At 34.6% G+C, this 25,437-nt stretch overlaps 2 protein-coding genes across 4 annotated transcripts; both read right to left on the bottom strand.

Annotated features, from left to right (window-relative positions):
- Positions 1-7,754: 7,754 nt before the first annotated feature.
- LOC145589380 (uncharacterized) lies at positions 7,755-16,604 on the bottom strand. 3 transcript variants are annotated; one of them, XM_081645919.1, is made up of 11 exons: positions 16,438-16,604; positions 16,188-16,292; positions 12,401-12,462; positions 12,179-12,262; positions 12,055-12,086; positions 11,847-11,928; positions 10,375-10,603; positions 9,244-9,471; positions 8,732-9,024; positions 8,018-8,401; positions 7,755-7,926 (listed from the first exon to the last, which is right to left on the bottom strand). In XM_081645919.1, the coding sequence occupies exons 1-10, from the start codon at positions 16,459-16,461 to the stop codon at positions 8,029-8,031; spliced, it is 1,512 nt and encodes a 503-aa protein (XP_081502045.1). In that variant the 5' UTR covers positions 16,462-16,604; the 3' UTR covers positions 7,755-7,926; positions 8,018-8,028. The 3 variants fall into 3 exon arrangements, with proteins under 3 accessions (XP_081502045.1, XP_081502044.1, XP_081502046.1); XM_081645918.1 differs by having other exon boundaries at positions 7,755-8,401; XM_081645920.1 differs by having other exon boundaries at positions 7,755-8,395.
- A 2,527-nt stretch (positions 16,605-19,131) lies between these two features.
- Positions 19,132-23,124, bottom strand: LOC145589379 (4-hydroxyphenylpyruvate dioxygenase-like). The gene is made up of 2 exons (XM_081645917.1): positions 21,758-23,124; positions 19,132-19,531 (listed from the first exon to the last, which is right to left on the bottom strand). Exons 1-2 carry the CDS (start codon positions 23,074-23,076, stop codon positions 19,345-19,347), a joined length of 1,506 nt encoding a protein of 501 aa, XP_081502043.1. The 5' UTR covers positions 23,077-23,124; the 3' UTR covers positions 19,132-19,344.
- Between the last annotated feature and the right edge of the window lie 2,313 nt (positions 23,125-25,437).

Raw genomic sequence — 25,437 nt, 5'->3', positions numbered from 1 at the left:
GGAGCTGAACTGAACAGAACTGATTGGAGCTGAACTAAAGTGAACTGAATTGAAATTAAGCTGAAGTGAACAGGCCCTTAGTCTAGTTTGGTATGAATGTTTTCGATTTGATTTAATGTTAAATTTCACAACTGCCTCTAATTTGGTTTGAATTTTTCTTTTTTCGGTATAATCTGTTATGGCTTGATTTTAACAAAAATAGGAAATAGGTAATTAGATACCAATTATACTCCATATGACCTTATTTGCGTAATTGTCAAATTTATAGCAATGGAGTAAGGCTTCAATGCATCACCACCATATTACCCCTTAATCTTACAACATAAATGGGTATTGCATGGAGCAAAAAAGGTTTTGACTTGATGATTGTGAATTAATGTAAACCCACACACCACACTGCTTTTATCAAATATGAGTGTCAATCAAGATCAGATTTTTTTCTTGTGTCTAGGGACTAGGGTCAGACGGTCAGTAACGGTCTATCATACATCTAAATGCATGGCAGAGAATTAATTAATATTAGGGTTTTATTTGAGGAAAACTGCTCCGATGTTTAAGTCATCAATAGTATCTAATCAAGGTCTAAAGGGTAATTTGAGTGGTTAGAGTAACTAAAATTGTACCTTAGAAGCTAAGTCATTATTTATGAGAGGATACTTATAAAATACCAAAAGCAGATGCTACAACATGGGAGGCCAGATGGGATGGCAAGTGTCCACGTGGCCGCAAGCAGCTGTCTACATGGACTTGGTAAGTAGGCCAATATGACTATACGTTGGTGTGGAAATAATCTAGAATCAAGGATCCAACTCATTTTACGTGACCCATATCAATATCCGGTAACATCTCATACATTAATAATCAACCATCATACACTAGCTAAGTACCTTGTCACTTATACTCCGTAATTTGTATCACGATCTTTGTTTTCATTAATCATGCTTTATGTTTTGCACAATTTTCAATACACACACGCAACAGATAAAAAAGGAAAGTGATGCATCGAATTTGAAATTTTCATATGTAGAAAACGATGCATCTAAAAAAACGAATGAAGTATTATAAGACTTACAATTTTGTGATACCTAAATCTAAAAAAACCCTAGCCTCCTCTCTCTCTCTCTCTCTCTCTCTCTTCTCCCTCTTAAACTCTAGTCTCCATTGTCAATTTTAGAGGGGCTTCCATTGGATTTCACTGGTGGAAAGCCCCAATCTTTATTTTCTTTTAAGCTTTTTGTTTCTTAGGTTACAATAATAATGTCTCCCTCGAAAGAAAGGGTCTATCTCCTTCAAAAGACAAGGTTTTTTCGATCTCTTTCAAAAGACAAGGTTTTTCGGACACCTTACAAGGTTATATTTGTGTTTAATTTGGTCTTCGGTTGTGCAGGATTACAATTGATTATGGCTCGGATTCGCGTTACGGAATCAGCACAAGAATTTACTTTCTCACAAAATTCGAAGCGGTGACTAATCTACTAAAAAAGTTGTATGAGACAACAAATCGAGAATGTGCCGAACTGTTATATTTATGTATTTGGATTCTTAGCCCTTTCCCGATTAATTCTTGTTTGATTTTATTAAATTCGTTTTCATTATCATTAATTGTCAATTGTAGATGTCGTATGGCTTTATTTAATGAAATTTAGTGTCATTTAGGACTTCTTCCAAAAAATAAAAAAAAGACTTACAATTTTGCGTAACTAAACAATGATACAAATCAATTGTACAAGATTTCACGTGAGTATGTTTTCTTTCATGCATTTATGGAGTATTAAATAAAATTTGGATTACAACTATTAATAAGATTACAAATAGAAGCACCAAAAAGAAATAGAGGGAATTTACAAGTTAATTACTATGAAGACATTCTAAGATTGAGATGTGTTTTTTCGTCCTTTAAATGTAGTCATGTATGGAGGTCGGGTAATACGTTAGCGCATTTAGTTGCTCGTTATTGTACTAATGAATCAACTTTTGTATGGGTTGACAATTTTCCCCAAAGTTTCTTTACTTTGGCGGAGATTGATTTGCTTGGTTGAATAAAATTGCTTGTCTAACGTTTCTAGAAAAAAAAAAAAAGGGAATTTTGAATTGATTCAAAATTGACAACAACATTTCAAATGCTGTTGAGAATCTAATAGACTTGTCATAAATGGCAAATGTGCAAGAATTTTCAACTTTGTAAAATTGGCGTGTTTAATTTGTTAATTGCTTGACCTCCATGGAAATTTCCAAAACAGTGATATTTTGGTTAAAATATATTTTTTGTGGTTATAACTATTTTTATAAAGGTTGAAAATTTTGTGGTTTCTAATTGTTTATTTGATTGATATCCAAGCCTCCTCTTAACTTGTGACGTGCTTGACTAAAATTCCTAATTCCTCCAGCACTTTGGGATAAAAATATTAGCATGTTTCTTATGTTAATATTTAGGTCATTTTCATTTGATAAGATGCAAATGAAATTTTAAGACAAAAACGTGTTAAAGATTTGAATAATTGAATTTGCATTATTTGGAATAACTATTATTTGGTATTAATCAATTAGGACTGTTAATAAAATTCAGTTGGTAAAAATACTACTCCCTCCGTTTCATAATATTAGTCCCATATACTATTTTGGGCGTTTCAAAAAGATGTATCCATATTGAATATATTTCATTTATAACTTGATTTTTTTTAAAATTAATTAGTTGTGGATTGATGACATGACTCTAAGTAAAGAAATCTTTACCTTAAATTATGTAATTATGACTTGTGCTTTCCTAATAAAAAATTAAAAAAGTTAAATAAGGAAAACTAATTATGAATTATGTTATACTTTAATTTTAAATTCCAAATATATTTCTTTTCTTATTTTATGTGATTGATTCCATATTAGACTAACATTATGAAACGGAGAGAGTATTATTTTTTTCTATAACAAAAAGCATGTTAACTCCTTATTGTATAACAAGTAAATCAAATTTAAGGTTGCAAGGTTGGTTAGTTTATTGGGGCAAAATAAGCTAATTTGACTTAATTTGTATTTTTCCTTGTACAATAGTGTACATATAAAGGTTAAAATTTAGTAAAATAAGATAATTAGATCTATCAGAAAAAATAAGTTTGAATCAAGATAAGTAAAATAAGACGAACTAAACATAGTCAAATCCATTAGTCAACATCAACTAACATGATCAATTTTACCTTTTAGCTATTCACTATTCACTGGACACAACTAAGGCAAAAAAAGAGGAGAATTAAGATGTTAATTCGAGTCCCATCTCAAAATAATTAGGTGGTAAAATTATTGTAGTTATCTATCTAAATGCTAATCATCTTTATTATTAAATTAAAAATTCTTTAAAAGTAATTTCAGCGACCTAATTAAAATAAAAAAAAAAAAAAACCTTCTACCAAACATTTGATGCAGTCAAATATCCTATTAGTAATTTCAACCCCTTATCATTTTTAGCTATTACCTTATTATTAACTCTAATTAACTTATCAGTGACAGTGTCACCATCTTTTAATGTATCATTGTCAAATATAGCTTATATCTAATTATAACGAATATACTTACTATAGACGGTATAGTCACCCCAAATTAGCCAATTAGGTAACATATATACCAAGTATGTTTTGAATATATATATATATATATATATATATATATATATATATATATATATATATATATATATATATATATGCAATTTCTCCTTATATATATTAATATATATATATATATATATATATATATATATATATATATATATATATGCAATTTCTCCTTATATATATTAATATATATATATATATATATATATATATATATATATATATATATATATATATATATATATATATATATATATATATATATATTATAAGGAGAAATTGCCACCATTAATCTCAACTTTGCTCCATCCGCTGTTATTAATCCCAACTTCCATTTATATCTATCACCCCCAACTTTGTATCCTTTTAATTTTTTTCACCCCCAACCGGTCATCCAACCTAATACTACAGGTTACAAGACACGTGTCAGTGTATGATTGGCTTAAACAATTTTTTTTTTAAAAAAAAAAAAAAAACCCAAAAACCACCCATGCACAGCCCGCTACCACCACGGCCAGCCCAAACCCCTTTCCCCCCGGAGTGCCGGCAGCCGTTAGACTCCTTCCTTTCCCCAGGTGTCGGCGCTTCCCCGACCACCTCCCCTTTCCCCTCACGAAATCCAGCAAAAATCCCCCAAATCCCAACCCTAACATACATAGCCTTCGATCTCCGGTAGCGCAAGGCTAGGGCGGAGAGAGAGAAAAGGAAAAGGAGGGCGTAAAAGGCTAGAGCGGCGCCGCGGCGGTGATCAGGGGGATGTTGTTGGATGTTTCCAGTGGTCTGGGAGGATATTTAATGGTTTTTAGAGGGGAGGGGGAGGGAGGGGTGCTAATTGAGTTGAGCAGCTCGCGAGCAACTCAAACTCGACTCGGTCAACGCTCGGTCAAAACTCGACTCAAGTTAGCTTGACTCGAATTCAACTTGACTCGAGATGTTAACGAGCACGAGTTGTGCAAGTTCTAACTCGACTCGATAAGCTCGTGAGCAACTCGACATTATGTTTTATTAATATAGAGTTTACAAATAAAATTACAATGTTTAAACAAATTTGACACTTAATAAGTGTTAATTTATACTCCATCCGTCTCATAATGTTAGTCCCATGTATTATTTTAGGCGTTTTAAAAAGCTCTACCCATATTGAATATGTTTCATTTTTTACTTAATTTTTTTTTTTTGGAATAAATTGGTTGTGGATTGATGACATGATTTTAAATAAGGAAATCTCTACTTTGAAGTATGCAATTATGACTTATGCTTTCCCAAAAAAAAAAATTAAAAAACTTAAATAAGGTAAACTAATTATGAATTATTTTGTACTTTAATGTTAGTTCCAAATATTCTTCTTTTCTTATTTTATGTGATTGATTCCATATGGGACTAATATTATGAAACGAGGGAAGTATTATCAAAAGAGAAAGAGTAAATCTTTAATATATATATATATATAAAGTGAACAAAAATAAATATAGGCATATAGTTATAAGACAAAAACTTTAACGAGCAGATTGTGAGCTACTCGACTCGATTCGAAACTTTAACAAGCACGAGTCGAGCAGGTTTTATTAGCTCGAAAATTTTGGCGAGCACGAGTTGAGTACATGTAAAAAGTTTTCAAATCGAGTCGAGTACCCCTCAACTCGTGATCGACTCGCTCGATAAGCACCCCTAGAGGGGTTACAAGAGGTTTTAAGGGGAAAAGGGAGGGTGGTCGGGCAGCGCTGGCACCGAGGGAAGGGAAGGAGGACTTAGCGGCAACTGGCGCTCGAGGGGAAAGGTGTTGGATTGGCCATGGGTTGCTGCGGGGTGGCCGTTGGTGGCAGCGGGCTGCTGTGGGTGGCTGGGTTGGTGGGTTACTGGTTTTGTTTTTTTTTTATCTTTTTATTTTTTATTTTTCGACCTATCACATGCTGACATGTGTATAAAAAATAAATACCTACTCAACAGCCAACAGATCACTGGTTACCTGGGAGTGTTATTGGCGGAAAGGGTACAAAGTTTGGATTAATAAAAAATAAACTAAAGTTGTGATTAATGTTGGCAGATGAGGCAAAGTTAGAATTAATTATGACAATTTTTCCTATAAGAAATACATTGTTTCCTTTAAATAAATAAAAGGGAATTTTAATTATTTTGGATCAAATTTCCCGAGGCCGAGATTGCTATTATTCAATAGAGGGCCCATTAGCAATTAAGTTGAATGGACTGATCCGTAAGAAAAAGCCAAATGAGCTAGTAAAACTATCCTTTCATGTGCTTTGCAACTTGGGCTTGTTTTTAATGGCTTAGTGCGTTTGTCTATAAATTATACTCATATTCATATTTGTCTATAAATTACTAGATATTTTTCTTTATCTTATTAAGCACAAATATTTAAGAGACAAATATGAATAGATACCAAGTATGAATTTTCTATTATCACTATAATGTACTCCATGTACAAATACACGGGTTATGTATTTATTAAAATAGCTTCAAGAAATTTATTGAAAGAAGGGAAAATTTTCATATTATATTTATCAATGTTTTAATTTGCATTTCATCATATTAATATTTCTTATAATTTTTATTTAATCATTATTAATTTTATTAGTGGTTAAAGCTATATACCGATAAAAGTCAAATTATTACAACTAAAATAAACGGACGAGTAAGATTGCTTGCTTATTAGTCTTATCCATCCTTTGAATTCAATGGACAAAAATTCGTTAAAGAATAGAAGGTGATCAGTAATCAGTAATCAGTCAAAGTCGTCCATGGACGTTGGTCAACTAATTTGAGATGGGCCAGTATGACAATGACTTCAACGTCTGCCTATTGCCGACTCTATAAAAGGGCCCTTTCCCTACTGAAGTTGGAATATTACGTCCTTAATTACATCACCTAAAAAATTAAACAATGTAGTATTAGTAGTAAAACTAGTAATATGTCACTTCTAACTTTCTAAATACAAGACAACAAGAAACAACCACATTAGTATTCTCCTTGCCCAAAAATAAAAATTAACAAAAGATCGAAAATAAATATTTATTGCATATAATAGGTCGCAGATTTGAATCATCTTCCCGACTATAATTTGTAATATACTTTCAGATCTTAAAAACGAAAAATGACCTAAAAAAACATGATACTTTAAAACCATAAAGAAATTAATTTTCACGTTCATCAGGACTTTTACTTGAATGTGACGTTTGACTTCATTTTTTGACAAATTACTGACAATAAAAAGTTATTTATAACAAATGACGATATTATTAGTAGTAGACGCACGCGAGGCTGCTTCAAGAGCTCTTGATTTCCAACAAAGATGATGTAGATTTATGCATGTAATAACGATGGTCAAACTTGTAATCTACTTGGTTACTAATATGCCAAACGTACCATTCTAGAATGTATCCTACTAGTATTTTTCTTCACAATGACATTATATAATGACATATGCTATTGTCATTTAGCTTATTTATTTAGAGTCTTTGCTATGCAGTCCTAGGGACCTAAACTACAAATCTATTTACTTAATTTTGTCTAATGAGGCGTCTTGAATCCGCAGGCTTCTTCTCTCAATTGACTCTCAGTAGTCTAGTGATTCAAATAACTGCGACGAGGTCTCGATGCCTGGCTAGTTAGCCAAAAGTTCGAGGGCAGCATAGTTCCGGTGGGTGTGTTAGGGCAACACCATCAAAGAACCAGTAATTAGTCGATGTATTATATGAAAACTACTTTTGTAAGGTCTTTTTTATTGGCTCGTTCAATTTACTAGATTATAGGACCATTCTACCAGATGTCCTAAAAACGTAGCTCATGCATTATTACATTTAGTAGATTATAGGACCATTGTACCAAATGTCCTAAAAACTTAGCTCATGCATTATCACATTTAGTAGGTTATAGGACCATCCTACCAACTGTCATAAAAACGTAGCTCATGCAGTATTATTAGTGATAACCATATACAACTATGTTTAATTTTCTTGGATTTTATTTGTTGATGCCTTAATAAAATAATACCCTTCATAGTTGGGAGAAAGAGGAGGAAGGGAGAGGGAGGTGGGGTAGATAATTTCATCAACACCACGACTTCGAATAAACCACACATAAGATTATACGAAGTAAGATATATCCTATTGAAAACTTTGTAATAAAAGTGATAAATGAATTTCTGAGATGACTTGTACAAATTTCTCATCTTCGGGCAAGGTTTCACAAAGTTTCATCCATCTCAACAAGATGTAAACCATATCAAATCTTGTTCTATCCCAGGAAAACTTGCTATATTCAGCACTACGCATTTCTACAAGAATTACAATCGTTAATTCCAGAGTTCCTGCAATGGAAGGAGCTCCTGTCATCGCTTTCATGTACATCACAAACTGCTTTCAAATAATTCAAACAGCTAGTAAATTACTACCCTTTACCCTTCGATGTTTCATTGTCGATCTTGAGGATAGGAGCCTCCTTGCTCTTGCTGGTCATTCAACAGCGAGCTGACTACAGAAATGTCTAAGCTTCTTCCCTCTGAATCAGGGGCAACTTCTCTTACATCGGCTATTCTTGATTCTGTAGCTTCGATATCATTCCATTGGCCATCACCAATCGGGTGCTCACTACCTTGGTCTGCTTCTAATAAGCGAACAGCACCATCCTCGGCAACAGGAACTGTTTTTGAGACACTTAAACATGCTTTGTCAACATTCTCATCAGATGAGTCCACATGCTTAGTTAGCGGGCGGGTGTCTTCCATGTCAGAACGAGTCTCAGAGTTCTCAAAGACTTGCTTTGTGTCGATTTGCTGCCTGTCACTTTAAAAAAAGAAGAAAAGAAAAAAAAAAAAAAAAAAAAACCAATCAGGTACTGCATATGATTATGGTGATCATTCGACCACTATTCCAAAAACAAAAACAATACAAATAAATGAAAACCTATCTGAGCTAATCTCTTCTGAAATTAGCATATTAACGATAGTCTAAGACACAGATGGTAACACCCAAACTAAGTTTTCATCCAGCAAATACGCAGAAAGTTTTGATGGAGTATAACTTTGTGGGATATATGGAGTAGTAAATAGTGAAGCATCCAGTTATACTGAGCACACACACTAATAAGGAAGTTAGGAAGGTTTGTTCATTGACCTCTGAAGCTGCATTTGTAGTGCATTAACATAATTCAGAAGCTCTTGCTTCTCTTGCAAAGCTGCTGATTCCTTCTGTGCAGCTTCTTTTATTCTGGTTTCAGAATCTGTTTCTGTAATCCTGACCTTCTCCTCTGCTCTAACAACAGCTGCTTCTAATATCACATTACGTTCTCTAGCCTTCCCAAGCTCACTTCTCCATAAATGTGCCTCTTGAATAGCTGAATCTCGCTGTTTAATCAGTTGATCTATTTCTTTACTCAGAGCCACAACCTTCTCTTCAGATTCTCTCAACTGCGCATTCAAGCAGAGCATGCCTCAGTCAAAAACATATATTATGTAGTGAATGATGGTGTGTTACAAAAGAGTAAGCACACAGACAATTAGATCCAGAACATGAAGTAAACAAAAAGTAATTAGCACAAAGAAAGTGATGCTGAAAATGTTTAAATCATCTAGCTCTACCACCATTATAGATTATATTTGTCACAACATACACACACAACAAAGTACCTTAACTGCAGTAGACTCCAACTGTTTCTCATAACCCTCTTTGAGCTGCTCCTTTTCAGCATAAGCAATTCTCCTTTGGTCATCCATTCTATGAGCTGCAGATGCAGCAGCCTCTGCAGCTTGAGCAGTATCAGATAGCTTTTCAGTTAATTCCTTTATTGCAGAATCCCTTGCACGCAGCTCACGAGATAAATTCTGTAGTTCTTCATCTTTCACCCGTAAAGTCTCCTGAAAGGCAATAAGAAATTAGGTCATCATGGGAACTTCAGTTAATATCTCGTCTATGCTCAGAGAACAGACACGGATCCTTAATCTACGGAGTTCAATAACTCCAAGACAGTCAATTTAACCTTTGACAAAGAACAAGGCTACAATTCATAAAAGTGCAATTACTGCCCCATACCTATTCAGGATTGACAAGCACTGTAAGATCGTTGTTATATGCAATCCGCAGTTTATACTATTGTAAACACAAATTTTGAATCTGCTACAACTATTTACACAAATAAATCAGGGAGGTGTGTGTATGAGTGTGTGTGTGTGTTGGGAGGGGGGGGGGGGGGGGGGAGTATAAAAGAAATAGCAGCAAAGTTTAGCAATCATCAGTGTTTAAACATCCCTACAAAAATCTTGTCAGCCCTATCCAGGCATTTAAAGTCAAACACATAAAATGGGAGTGACATCATGGTTGTAGCCTTGTAGTTGTCTAATTTGATTTAAGACTGTTGTTTCTGCTTTTTCTTGGTAATGAAAGATTTTACTTAAAGAGGTAAGAAGATTTGAAAGGGGGACAATGAGTCCTAAGTATTCACAAAAAACAGAAATCAGCAACATGATAGATCCTTCCAGTCACTCTGTATATAGTGAAAGATGATACTAGTCGGGAAGTCTTGCAAGTGAAGACCTTGAGACAAAGAATCCAATAATAATTCATCCCCGCATCAGAGTCTTACTGTTTTATTATAACAAAGATAAAACAACACATCCAAAGCATTTTTTTAAAAAAATTATCAAGAAGTCATCGACAGAATCTTTCCTTCTTCCAACTACAAATGAGGGTCAAACAGCCTAGGTTACAAATGCCAGGAAAAGCTATTCATTTGTTAAAAAATAGATTGATCACCACCATACCTTCATGATTGTTGTATCATCCATTTGGCCTTCAGGAGGTTTGCTCAACATTGATCCCAGAGCATTTCTCAAAGAAACCTTCATTGCTGCTTCTATTTCTTTTGTGGCTTCTAATGCAGTTGAGTTTGCAGCAGCAACAACAGTAGCGACCGTACCAAGTTGAGAAGAGCCACTTCCACTTAATGAATTCACAGCCTCTTTATGGGCCTTTAGGACCAACTGAGCCGCACTTTAATCATGCAAAATGATCAAAGTTAGACACATAAGCCATAAAATAATAAAGCCACTCCACAACAGTTCAGTCATTCACAGAGCAGACAATCATCACCAAAACATACATCAAGCAATCAACCAGGAGCATAAATCAACATGATCCCAATTTATTAAGCTATTAAACCTCACATAAAGAAAGGAATCGAACAAAGAATAACTGAGAAGGCTATGAGCCTATGAAGTACTTAATAACAGTTCAAGTGTTTACTTCTTCCACCAACAAGATGAAAGCAAATGACTGAAAATCATCCAGCATATGGAAGCATACCATGACAACAAAAAAGAAGCAGGATAGGAGGCAGAGCGGTAAAATGGCCAATTTCTTGTTCAGGAAAAGATAATTATTAACAATACTGGCCATTTTAGAAAGTGTCATTTGAATTGCATTGTTTTTGCATTGATTAGTTGCCGGGGCTTTTGGAAAGTTAAAAATTTTGAATTAAAAAAACTTTTTAAAAAACACTAACATTTTGATAAAAGTGAGTCAAGTTACATTAATTGCACCAGGAGGAGTAATTTTTCAATTATTGTTAATTTCTAGAAAGTTGGGTTAAAAAATCCTCTTGTGGGACTGACTTCTCAAATCTTAGCACCAAAGTATCCCTGTTTACAGTTTTAAATTCACAAAATAAATCAACACCTAAACTGCAAAGAAAATTCAACAGATGTCTGCCATATACAAACAAAAGGAAGTTCTTCCTTCCTTTGAGAATGGTCACGGAAGCAGCCTACACCTCCTCCAGCAGCAACTAAGCAAAGATGATAATATAGCTACTAAGAATTCTCTATCTCAGACAGTGTTAATGGTCAGCTACGTTACAGAACAAGCGTTTTTCATGGACAGATTGGTACAAAAGATGTTGAATGTGGAGAAAATGCAGATAGCTGATACTGAAGCAGAAACTGCAAAATGGTAGAGCACGATGACTCTGTATGTGGTAGGTGATGATCCCTCACTGAATTTTATGAATATATAAAATGTTTAGGTGTGAAATTTTGTATCTTCCCTGATTTATATTATCATGATGAAAGTATCTCCTGATAATAAGCCATACACTGCTAATTTTGATTAATCTTTGCAAATATTACCAGCACTGAAGCACATTCAGTTATAGAAAGGTAATTGATGAACTTATATAGAGAAGTAACCAAGCCTTCTTCATAAAGAAATTAACATAAAAAGCAGCACAGGAGCTTACTGTAATGTTGACACCCAAGCTTTTGCAGCACCAGGAGTTTCTGCACAGAGGAAATAATCTTTCTTCTGCGGGGTTCCGATATCTGTATGTTCTGTTAAGTATAATGTAATTTATTTCTCATCCCCCTCCCCCAAATTGAGATGTATACTTCTAATTACAGAATTTAGGAACTGTATATGACTTAAACGTCAAATAAATCAATGGATACAGATGCAGCACCCATCATACTTTGGTAGTCCACTGAAAACATGAAACCACAAATCAACATCTCATCTCCACAGAAGACAAAGAAAATAGCTTAATAAAGCAAAAGTTGAACTAGCAAATCATACTGGAAATTCACAGGAGACAGGGTAATTGCGCTGCTAGCATCAAATAAAATGGTCCCTTTGACATTTGGCTCATTTCGCTTTAGCCTGAAGTCAATTGAAATTGTAATGAAGAGATACACATATGGAAAGAGGTCAAAAAAAACCATTTGAAAGTTACTATATACGAAGTACTTCGTATTAGCAATTATCATAATAAAGAACATGGCCTAAGATACTACTTACTTGTATTCCATTTTCCCAGTGCTAGGATCTAAAATCATCCATCTCTCGTTCCATTTCCTCAACTACAAAATATAGAGATAATGATGATAAACAAACTTTGGTTAGCATAAGCATATATATTGAAAGTTTTTGGCAACTAAGAAGTTAACTGAATAATGTAAATAATCTACAGATATCCATAGTCAATACTCAATAACTACTTTAATGCACGAGAATGCTAATCATGGTCACGGAACTGACAGAAGGCTCAACGTCTTGTGCAGAAACAAAAAAATAAGGACCTTTAACAATAGGGCGCTCCAATTCTAGGCATAGAAGGCTCGCCAAACCAATATAAAACTTCATTGGGCCAAATCTTATATCTAAATCAGATCACCCGTAACTTAGAGATATGATAATGTCAGTTCTTGTAAACCTTCCTGCTACTCTTGTGGGATTACCAGATGGACTAATGGCCTAATTTAAGGATAGTTCCATGAACATTATTACAAATTACTTAAGGGACATAAAAGTTCAGTTGCACCATCAAGACGTACACAATTCAATTTTTTATACCTTAATGCTATTGAACTGAATCATTCACAAAGGTGACGTAAAAGGCTAAGGCAGTGCGGCTTTCCCAAGGGACTCTATTGTGGAGATACAAAGAAATTGTGGTAGCTATTAGTTCTTTCTTTTTTTTTTTTCTTTTTTTTTTTTTTTTTTGTGTATGTGTCTTTGTGAGTACCCTTTTGATGTACATTTACTTTGGCAATATTTAAAAATAATTAAGAGTTAGTTTCATCCTTGATTTAACTGTGAAGACCCAAAGCTCACCGTGCTTGATGAAATTGATAGCTGCTGCCCAGTGTGTAGTAAAACTGTCAAGAGGTAGACTGGTAAGGCTCTCTTGCATGGAGTGAAAGGAGGGGGGGGGTGTCCTAACAAGCATTCAGGTTGATAGGAGCTGTGTCTGTCCTCCCATACGGGATTATGAAGTATTCATTGGACTGTAGTAATAGCAACAATACCCAACAGTCCATAGATATGCCGAACAAATAAGAATGGAAGACACAGGCATTATTAGTTTCCATATAATAGTAAAAATCGCAGGTGACTGCAAAGGGGCATAAGAACTGAAATCTAGCAACGGATATCTAGTATGAACAGATAACATCTTGTTGATGGCAGCTATAAATCAAATAGGAACAATGAAGGAGAAAGAAGGAATGTCATATAGACCCACCCAAGTCCATAAACGTGAAAGGTAGGGAAAGTGTTCTCTCTCTCTCTTTCTCTCTCTAGAAGACTTTAACAGCTGCGGCAATAAGAGGCAAAGTTGATTAACCCTTCCCCCTAAGTGCAGTGGAGACCAAGTAAGGTGAAAGGTTGAAAAGGCCTGCACAAGGGAAATCTCATGAAAAGAATTCCTTGTCAGATCCAACATAGGCTCAACGTGTCCCTTTTGGGCCTTCAAATCAAAATAGGATTTGGATCACTATTCTATAGGGTTCATAAGAGGTGCACCACAGACAACAGCAATAGTGAAATGAACCAATACTTGGCAAATTCAACAAACAATGATGAAGAATGCTTAACCTTTTACAAATGCAAATGGTGGACTGCTCATGAGATTTCTATTCCTGAAAGTGGCCTATAGTACCAGCCCCCAGAAAATAAACTGTGAAATTTTCCTGTAGAGGCTTGAACTAGCCTCGTCCATTTGTTACCCATAATGATTCAAGGGTTACCGTCAATGCTTAATAACTGAGAGACAAAACAAATGACAGGTATCTTCAACCAGAGGATGACCTCCCTTAAGGACCGAAACTTATAGTATAAATACCCTTGAGTGCTACAAAGCTCTCCTTTCACATGGTGCTAGAAAATTTTAAAACACATGGTTTACATGACCTATGTGTGGCCTTCCAGCTAAGGACAGACTATTTGATATCAATTCTAGAACCCAGCCCCAAAAGAGCCTTCACTGAGTTGAACGATCAGCTCCTTCAAGGAAGCTGGCCAGACAACCACAAAGGATGAGGGTACAATATTTAACCCAGCAAAGGGACGGCAATTCACTATGCTACATCTTAGCTCCTTACCATAAGTGAAATAGCAGCTAGTGTCAAATAGACACAATAGGATGAAATATAGACTCATAGCAAACATCCTCCTTTTACTAGGTGAGACACTTAAGACCTCAAAAGTCAAAAGTAGTTGGTAACATATCATGTACCAGGCTACTTCTAGGATTCTACGATACAACTTCTCCCAAACAATGTCATCATTACCCACCCAAATATATCACTTCAATTACCACAAATCGTGCTCTAATGATTGATACACCACTGTCATTACATGATTATCACTCGGTGCACTTAACACCATCATTTTCTCTCCCTGCACTTATTTAATCTTTTCTAAACATCTTTTCTGTTCTTCACCCAACTCATCGTTGAAAAGAGAAAATTACCATCCACCCTATGAGGTTAGATTACAGGTGTGTACTAGTCATCCATTAGAAGATTACTTAATAAGCCTTTTAGTGATCTGCAAATATTAAATAATGATATTCATCTTATTTTGTGATGAGCAACTAGCTTTTTTTAATTAATATAATATAATGCTGATATACAAGATTTTTACAAAGAAATGTGTACCTCACATGATGTGCACGCCTTTGCTTCCCTTGAGTGGTTGAATCTAAACCCTAGTGTAGTGTACCTCAAACTTTTTACAATCAAGCTTCAGCTTATCAACTATATTTAAATACTATGATGGTAAGGTTTGTCTCAAATACAGCTATTCCATTCAAGCTATATACTCCACAAAATTGCTGTCACAGAATTTTTTCCATAACATCTCCTCAGACTTCCCAAACCCCGTACTCTGAACTAGCAACACTTTATAATATTCTAAGGACAAACCAAAGACTCAGTCTGCAACTAAAAGAGCCTGTTCCTGGTCCTATAGATAAGAAACCACCTTATAGTGAAGGAAAATGTGAAGAAGAAACGCAGCTTGCCTGGCATAACATGCATATGTCTGGTGTGATATCCGCTCTTTTTTCAAGAACAAGCACTATGATCTCTAAGAAACCTAAACCAATAATCACATTCGTCCAATAATCTTTCTCTATGATCTCTTTCAGAATGTAGTCTAACATCATCTACACAAAAACTCATTACCTTGGTTTCCTAACAGAGAGGTGATTCCTAGCTGTTCGTAGACTCTTCAAAAAGCATTACATAGACCACTTCCTACAGACTCAGCTCTTACGCCAGAATCAGATACTTGTATACTATCGCTGAGGATCGTAATGTACCACAGATTGTATATCACAGCTTCATCAAGAGGCAATAACTCAACAACCTCAACAAGCCTCCATGCATAATTGAAGAGATTCTAAAGCACTCACCTTTAGTTTGCACCTCATAAAAGTTCCCTAATTTATCCTCCCTAATCTCTTATAACAACACAACTTTCCATCCAAATCACATAAAGATCGCTCATCTACCCAACTCCCTCCCCCAGCTGAGCTCCCGCGTAAAAATAACTCCATTAAGTCAATAACTTCCAGTTTTCCACCACCTCTCATTGACTTAGGATCACTAAATTTGAGGAATTGACATTGATTTTGCATTCTAGCTTTCACATACTTTTACACAAAAAATCAATTTAAAGGTTCTCTAATCCCTAATTCAATGATCAGCTAAAACTCACATATATTTGAACTTCAGAAATAAATGATTATGAAATTAATTGAAAAAAAAATAAATAAAGAAGAAGAAGAAAAAAAAAATACAGTTTCAGATCGTTTATAAAGAGGGCCTTGTAACAGATTTCGACCAGAATTCGAAGCTAATTGGCGTTTGATCTTCTCAAGACTAGCTTCAGTATCCTCCGTTTTCTGAAAAATAACCAAAAAAAAAAAAGCTATTCAATTCGATTGCATTTCGCAAACTACAACAATCAATTTGTAAAAAGCTGCTCAAATGATGAACACAGAATCAAAGAGAAAGGAGGAAGGAGGAGAGAGAAAGAGAGAGACGAACCGAAGAAGCTCCATTTGACGCCATTGATGAAGTTGATTGAGCTCAAATGGTTAAAAATGGAGGATTTTGGTGATTTAGGTTTTTGGTAATTCTGGGTTGTGGGAAGGTGTCGTTGGAGCTCGGGAATACTGGTAGACTGGTAGTTTTCGTTAGACTTTGGTACTACTCTTTCCTCACCAAACTACTTTCCCTTTTTTTTTAAAAATAAAATTAAAATATTACGTGCAATCAAAATTAAAATTAAGAAATTTTGTGTACAATTATCCGTTTTTTTACTCAAAATAACTATAGTGTTTTAAGGAATAGGTTAACAACTACTCATTTTTAGCAAAAGTTTATGTACAACTACCCAAAATGAATTCCGTCTAATTTCACCGTTTGTGAGGCCCATATTTTTGTTTCCCACCCACTAACTACCTTTCCACCCTAATTAACCCCCTTCCCAACCCCATTGACCCCCCTTCCTAACCTAATTAACCCCACCTCTTCTTCCCCTTTTATTATTTCCCCCAAATACAGCCAACAATCTAGGGGTATTATTTAGAGTTTAGGGTTTGGAGTGGCAAAGGAGTTTGGGGGTTAATTAGGTTGGGAAGGGGGTTAATGGTAGGGGTGAGCAAAAATTCCGGGTACCCGGAATTGGAATTGGAACCGGTTAGGAACTGGCGGGTCCGGAACTGAAATTGGACCCGGTGGTTCCAATTCCGGGTAGTAAATTAAGGACCCGGTTATAACCAATTCCAATTCCAATTCTCAACTTTTTGGAACCGGAACCGGTTGGGTACCCGGTTACCCAATATATTATAAACTAAATAAATTTTAAATAATTAAAATATGTTGAATGCATATAATTTGTAAAATAAAAAAGTATTGTTAATACCTAACATAAATACAAATAGCTTAATGCATCATAAATATAAGTATTAAACGCTAAAAATGAACCTAATTAAAATAAGAATTGTAATTTGTATTATATTTTAACAATTACATACATAAGTGGGTACCTGGAACCGGAACCGGTACCCGGTGGTTCCAATTCCAATTCCTAAACTTTAGGACCCGGTTAAACCAATTCCAATTCCGGTTCCGAATTTTAGGACCCGGTTCCAACCAATTCCAAGTCCGGGTCCTAAAATTTTGACCGGGTACCCGGTTTGCTCACCCCTAGTTAATGGGGTTGGAGAGGGAGTTAATTGGGGTGGGAATGGAGTTAATTAGGGTAGGAATGGGGTTAATTGGTAGGAAACAAAAATGTAGGTCCCATAAACGGTGAAATTAGACGAAATTCATTTGTGGGTAGTGGTTCACAAATTTTGTAAAAAATGGGTAGTTTGTTAACCAATTTTTCTAAAAATTAATATTTATAAAAAAAAATTAATGTTATGAATATATAAATCATGATAAATTAAACAAATTAAAAACTCTTACAAGTTACAACTACTTTGTATACCTTTTCTTATGTATTAACATCAAAGGTAGTCAAGGTATCTTATATGTTAGTGAGTGAACAGTGCTAAAATCAAAATATTTCTTGGTATAAAAAAATAAATAAATAAATAAATAATTGAGGAAGTATTTCTGAAATGAAAGAATGTTAGGAAGTAATCGATTTTCAATTTTTGCATATCTATCTCACCTTTTTTAGGCACTTTTCTAAGTTCTCTCCTAGCTTTATATATGCTTCTAACAAGTTCAAAAAAAAAATGTATTACGGGTTAATAAGAGCTAATATAATTTAGATAAGATAAGCTAAGAGTTAGTAAGTTTCAATAAGATTAGATTAGATAATGTGGAGTATAAGATAAATAAATTCTTGTGAAGCACGAGCAACTCCGATGGTTGTTGTTAGGAATTTGCTTGTAATTTCTAAAATTCCCCAACTACTAACTAAACCATTGGAGCTAAAAAATAAAATGAACTTGCAATTGGCTTGGGCAAGCAGCAAGCTAATTTGCTTGAGAAAAAATTTTCAAAATATGGGTGATTGATACATTAAAAAAATTAAAAAAAAAAATTAAACAGCTTATTGACATGTAAATAAAATTACACCAATCGAGTGGTCGACGCATGATTTTATCATGGATTCCAAATTAATACAATTTAAGAAATTATTTTAATTTTTTTTCAACAGTCCGGGAGCGTTCGTTAGCAAAATTCAATTTTATGAAAATTTAGGTTTTATAATATTCTCCTTTCTCTTTTCTCTTTTTAAAAAAAAGAAATAAGAATAGTCCAATTCCAATTGTTTTCCAATTAACGAACCAACCGCAAAGTCCGCAATCTAATACAGTATACGAAGAACGAAATACATATCTTAACTTAATTTTAACTCAAAGCTCCAACAATAAATGTCATGTTATCATGTACAACTCAAAAGGTCACTCATAATAACTATTTTAATCAAAACTTTATCAATCACTAATATACACGTAGTATTTCCTCAGTTGCATCATTTTGACGAGATGAATATAGTCATTCTCGGTTCTTTGCTAAAAACTTTACGAGGGATTATTTACTTGTATAGTTGTATACTTATATGTATAAGTGTGTAAAAATGCAACTAAATTGGTTATATACGTTGACAAGTATAAACTTCATTTTTTGTTGCACCAACATTGCTTCCTCATAAAACAAGCAGATGCTCCAGATTCACCTTATACTTCTCATTTGTGTACGCGTCAAATGACTTCATAGTTGATAAGTTATTCACCATATCCATTATAATAATCAATATATGTGATACATACTTTAGTAAAGATCAGTTGATCACTATACACAGTGCATGATACGTTCTGCATAATTACACTGGGTTAATAAGTTCTTAATTACAAGATCGTTGGAGCCAGCAGCCCGCCAATTCAGTAATATTACCGTTCATGGCTGCACAACAGCAACGTAGTTTGTAACTCATGCAACATTTGTATCTGCAACGGGCTTGCGTTCAAGTGTCTTCTCATACTCTTCAATTGATTTGAAAAGCTCTGAAAAGTTTCCCTTCCCAAATCCTCCACAGCCTCCCTTTTGGTACAACTTGCCTTCTTCATCTTTCATCATGCAGCCAATTCTTTGGATAATCTCAATGAACATAGTTGGCCTGATCACATTAACACAGACGAAAATTGAGGCATTTATGGATTCACATGTAAATAAATGGGTAAGGACTAAGGAAACAACCCTTGCTTAGGATAAAAGCTAAAAACATCCTAGGCACTTAGTGCCTCGGAACCTATCTGACTATAAGAGCCCATAGTAGGCTAATGCTGGTGAGTCGTACAGCCTTAGGCAACATGTACACATCTTAAAGCCATTTTAAGTGTTGAGTTCAATTAGTATTTTGCTACCAAACTGTCAATTTCCAGAGCATGCTACAGCCTTCAAATGTAATCCCCTCTGTCCCAGTTGTACCTTTACCTAAAAAATGGTGTCCTGTTCCTAAGTTAATATTCTACTTTTAATAAGTTTTTCCTCGCTACTTTCTCCCAAAGTTCGGACCCACCCTCTCCTTAAACTCCGTATCCTAATGCATACTTGTATCAACTTACAGCTGAGGCAAAAGAGATCAATGCATTTGAATTCCAAACCATAATGTCAATCCTAACATGAAAAAAAAGAAACATTCCAAATTCCAATAAACAACTCATGTAGATTCAAGGATATTGTCAAAGGTGTTGGCTGGAATTGACAAAGAAGTATAGCATTTCTGCTCTGAAGCACACAAAAGTGATCCTGAAAAAACAATCTATTAGCACATATATTTCTGTGTGCCAATTTTACTTAGAATGAGGCATAAGCCATCAGGCAAATTTTTTTGTATAATTTGATGTTTTTCCTATAACCAGAACGTAAAAAGGTCTCTCCCATCTTAAATCAAGGGGTTTGCGCTAATAGTTTCAAAAAAAAGATTGGTCATTGAGAAACGTCAGTCCAGCACCTATCAAAAAGGTTCATTGGCTTTGCACTTCCACCAGATACTACATATAACGTCATCTTTGGATGATAGTAAGATAGTTTGAAAATAAAATCTCATAAAGGTTCCTACTGGCCTTTCCTGGGTCTAGCTATACCCAATAGCTATATATGCCAATAATGAGGTTCCGGGGAAGATGTGATTCCCAAAGGAAGACAGGAAAGGTGAATAAGCAGAGGGAAAAGAAAACGCGACTGGAACTACCAATATAACTGGCAATTGAAAGACATAAGGATCAAAATGAAGACTAAAGATGTAGTCTGGAAAATATATTGCAGCTGTCTCTACGAACTGAACACTGAAGAAACTACTCAACTAGAATAATGTCCTTGACCTCTATAATTGTGTTTCAATCAACATCAAAATTCTTTGTTTCAGTGAGGCATTTGTGCTCAACAACTAAGAACATTAACCACACTAACTCTTGTGATATGTCCATATTTAAGTGCAGTCCCACTGTACACAAATGACTGAAAGTGTGTTCTCCACCTAATCAAACTATCAAAATCTTCATTGTGGCATCAGAATTTCTAATTTTTTTAACAAATGTGTATATTGACAAAGAAAGCACAAAAGCAACAAATTACTAACAGTAAAAAAAAGCTTTCCACTTTAGCCCACACTTTTGCTCAAAATAGCTAAAGAAAAGGCTTACCAATGCAGCCAACTCAATTCCATAATAATAGGCCGCATTTATACTCTTTTGGACATATTACTAATAATAGTATGTAAGCATTTCAAGCCACAATTATACTGGAAAAGTATGCAATTTGAGCATCTTAAGTGACATTATGGGAATTTTGCATCGTAATTCCGATAAGATTACAGCTTGAAATGTGTATATATGCAAGCTTGGTTAAGGATTCGCTGGCATTGTATAAACTAAAGTAGCAAAATGCATATTATTAGTATACTGAAACGATAAAAAGGCTACTGCAATGATCAACAAGGTTTAGCTCAAATGAACCCATTTAAAATATAACTTGTACTCTTTAAAATCGCCATACTCAAACACTCGAAAGAACATTTCGCAAAAACAATTCCTAGTATAAATAAACTCCGAATAAGAGTAACGCTAAATAGCTAACTGTTCGCAACCTAACACTCCATATAAAAAATTAAAAAAACATCGAATTTTTTCTCTCATTAACTACCTACTTACACAGTTCAACCTTAAGACATCTTTGTGAATTTGTTAGATATCACATAACTTTAATTAAAAACAATATAAGCAATCATAAGTCAAACAATAAAATCAAATCAACATAACAAACCAATCAATCAAAGATAATCAAATAAATAAAGCAAACAAAACATAAAACCAAAGGTAGAGTAGTGTAATAGAAATACTACCTGTCCCCAATAGGCCTAGTAAAAATCTGAAGCAAAGTACCCTGATCATCCTTATCAACCAATATCCCCAACTCTTCACATTCCTTCATCTGTTCTTCACTCAAAACATCCCCAACTCGATTCCTTAAGTTCCGATAATACGTCGGTGGTGGTGCCGGCATAAACTCGAACCCGCCGAGCCCGCTCCGCTTCCTCATCTCCCTAAGAGTCCAAAATATATCCTCACTCATCAATGCCAAATGCTGAACCCCAGCTCCTTCATTATGCTCCAAGTACGTCTGAATTTGACTCTTCCTCTTCGTCCCGTACACCGGCTCGTTCATCGGAATCAGAACTGTCTCTGAATTGTTCGCCAGCACGGCCGAGTTCAGCCCGCTCTCACTCGTCCCAACATCATCGGCGGTGAACTCGGCGAACTCATGAAACCCAGTAAACTTTTTGACATACTCGATTGCTTTGGCTAGCTCCGGGACGTTCCCTACCGCGTGGTCTAGTCTCCGGAGCCCGAAATCGAGCCCTCGAAACGATGATTCCTCCGGCATTCCCTCAAACCCGGGGAGAAACCATTCACTGGGAGGACCAACAACAGTGTCAGGATTCTTGTTGTTCTTATTCTCTATCCCACCTCCACAACTTATGTAGCGAAGAACGACGTCGCCGTAGAGGCTGACCTCGGACAGAATGACGCCGTTTCCAAGCTGAATCGGGGGAGAAGCCGGGATTGCGCCGTGAGAGACGCTAATATTGAAGGCAGCCTCGGCATCGTCGACTTCGACAGCAACGGCGCGAACCCCGATGCCGTGGGAAGTGAGGAAAGAGGTGAAGAGAGAGAAATCGAAGGTGGGTATTGCGGCGGAAGACGGCGAGGAGAGAGAAGGGGAGTACGGCGAGGTGAAGAGGAAGTTTAGGTCGCCTGAACGAAGGAGATAAGAAGCGTGGACGGAGTTTCCGGTGGAGAGGTCGGATTTAGCGACGGCGGGCATACCGAGGCCCCAGGAGAAGCGACGGCTGACGTTGGTAGCGTCGCCGCACCAGAACTCGATGTGGTGGAATTTATTGACGGAGAAGCGGTCGGACATGGGGTTGACGCGGACGAAGTTGGAGTAGCCGACGAGTTTGAACTCGGAAGAGGTGGTGGTGATGGGTTGAGTTTGGGAATCGAGGGTGCCCATTGATGAGGATGAGGAGGAGAGAGAAATTGGGGTGCAATTGAGGGGGTTGAAGTGGCGGAGGAAGGGAGGAAGTGACGGCGGAGGTTGTGGTGGAGAGAGAAAATGGTGGGTTGGAAATGGGTGGTGGAGGTGAAGAGTGGTGGACATAGAAAGTGTGTCCAAGTTTGGAGGGAGAGAATTAGAGTAGTGGGGTTTATATAGTAATCCACTAATCTGTAATACTTGTATGATTATTTATGGTCATCTTACTTGTTTAATTCAACTATCCGTTATTTTATTATTGCACCACTTGCCTTTTTAGCAAATTTCACAAATATTACACTATTTTCTCTTTAGGAAAAAAATGATTTATGTTCACATTACAAATACCTAACATACTCTTGCTTTTTCACACTTAGGGCTTGTTCACATTTACTAACTGAACTGAACTAATTGGAGCTGAACTGAACTGAACTGAGCTGAAATGAATATTTTATGAGAGAAGGGAATTAGGAGCTGAACTGAACTGAACTAATTGGAACTGAACTGAACTGATTGAAGCTGAACTGAACTGAACTGAAATTAAGTAAATGTGAACAGGCCCTTACTTTTTAGTTTATCAATATGTCACATGGGCAATTTTGTATTTTCACCTTTCTCTCTCTTACTTTTTTCCACTACCAAAATATTTGTACCCAACCCCTATGGTGCAATAATAGAAAAACGGAGGAAGTAGATGAAGTCCGTGCGATGCACGGTTTGTTTGAATTTCTAATTTATTTATTTTTTTTTTTTGTATTTATTTGCTAAAATTTATTACATATTTAGATAAAATTTCTAATATCTACAGATAATATTTTATATTTAATTAATTTAAATTTAAAAATATCATTCACCAATTTTGCTTGCGTGGCATTTGAATTAATTAATTCTAAAAGAAATTAATAATCTCTTATTTAATTAATTACAACTAAAATTTATAATTTTACATGGCGCGCTAAGAAAATTAAATCCTACGTGGCTCTCTAAAACATCAAGAAAAAAAACTCCCCTTTATATATATACTAGATGAAAGCCCGTGCAATGCACGGTTTTTTCATATATAAATCTCAAGAAAATATATTTTCGTATAGATTCTAAGTTTTTTTTTTAATTATTTGATTTATTTTACTATTTAATAATTTCAGACAAAAAAAACACATAATAATTTAATTAAAGTGTTATTGTCTATTACAAAAGTTTTTTTTTAATGTAATTTATAATGCGTCTTTATTTATTGTTGTTTTGTATTTTATTCATGGTTGTTAATTATATGACAACTAAATTTAAAAATATGAATATGTTGTAAATATGATTCTTTCATAAAAAACAAAATTGTAAATATGATATTTTATCGGTTACATATTAGGATAAAATCTTTAATGTGAAAAAATATTTTTTTTTATTTTTTAAATAATTTAAGTCTTAAATCATTGTTCGTTGTTTTTTTTAAAAAAATATTAAAAAATTAATAAAACATGTATACTATTTATCTTCTATTTCAATAGAATCACCAACTTTGTTCACAGCCATATCTCTTCCATCTAATCAAAATGGATAAATAAAACATGTTAGCAAAAATAAAATTTATATATAATTAATCTTTATAGTCTTATATAATAAATCAACATATTTACCAGGAAGTGAAAAATTGTTGTGAAATTAATCTCAAAATTTAATTGTACAAAATTAAATCTATGCATTGGAATTTTTTCATCGTCTCAAATCGCCCGAACAATAGTATTTTGAAAAATTAAATCATTATATTGTTGTCACTGACAATGCGTGTGATATTGTTTCTTATTTGTAACGATTGAAAAGTATCTAACGGAGTAAACTTTTCTAATAATTAATTTTGGACGAAATTGTACAAATTTGGCTTTAATTGAGGCATGAACACAGTCACCCTATAATTAAAAATAAAAATTAAGTTAATTTGATGACTTGAAAATTAAGCTACCTAAATCACAAAAATTTGTTTTAATCATAAAATTAATTAATAAAAACTAAAAAGGTTTATAAAAAAATTAATAAATGTAAAGGATTTATAAAGATATAATACCTCTTCGTACTTTGATTTTCCAATCATTTTTGCTCGAATTTACTTCTCTGATTAAATTAGATCTACATGTAAAAACAAAATTCAGTAAACAAAACATAAATATATAATCATTAAGTATTCCAAACAAACACAATGTAAGCAATAATAACAAATATAAATTTAAACATGGATTTTTAAAATTAAACTAAGAATTACGCAGCCATTGATGACCTAAAACTGACATAACTGACACAAAATTTGCTTAATTTGGTTTTGTATTGATATGAAATTTTATTGGTGATGTAGGATGCGTCAATTTATTGTGGTAGGCATCACAAATTTTAATTTAATTATAATTAAGGAATAATTTTTATTTCTTATCATAAACACTATCAAGATTATCTTAGATATATAAATCCTATATTTAAAGATGATTTTTTTCAAAAGAT

The sequence above is a fragment of the Chenopodium album genome, chromosome 17, assembly GCF_948465745.1.
Source record: "Chenopodium album chromosome 17, dcCheAlbu1.1, whole genome shotgun sequence".
In the NCBI taxonomy this organism is placed as follows: Eukaryota; Viridiplantae; Streptophyta; class Magnoliopsida; order Caryophyllales; family Amaranthaceae; genus Chenopodium; species Chenopodium album.
Note: the sequence above shows the minus strand (reverse complement) of the source record. Positions and strands in the feature narration are given on the sequence as shown.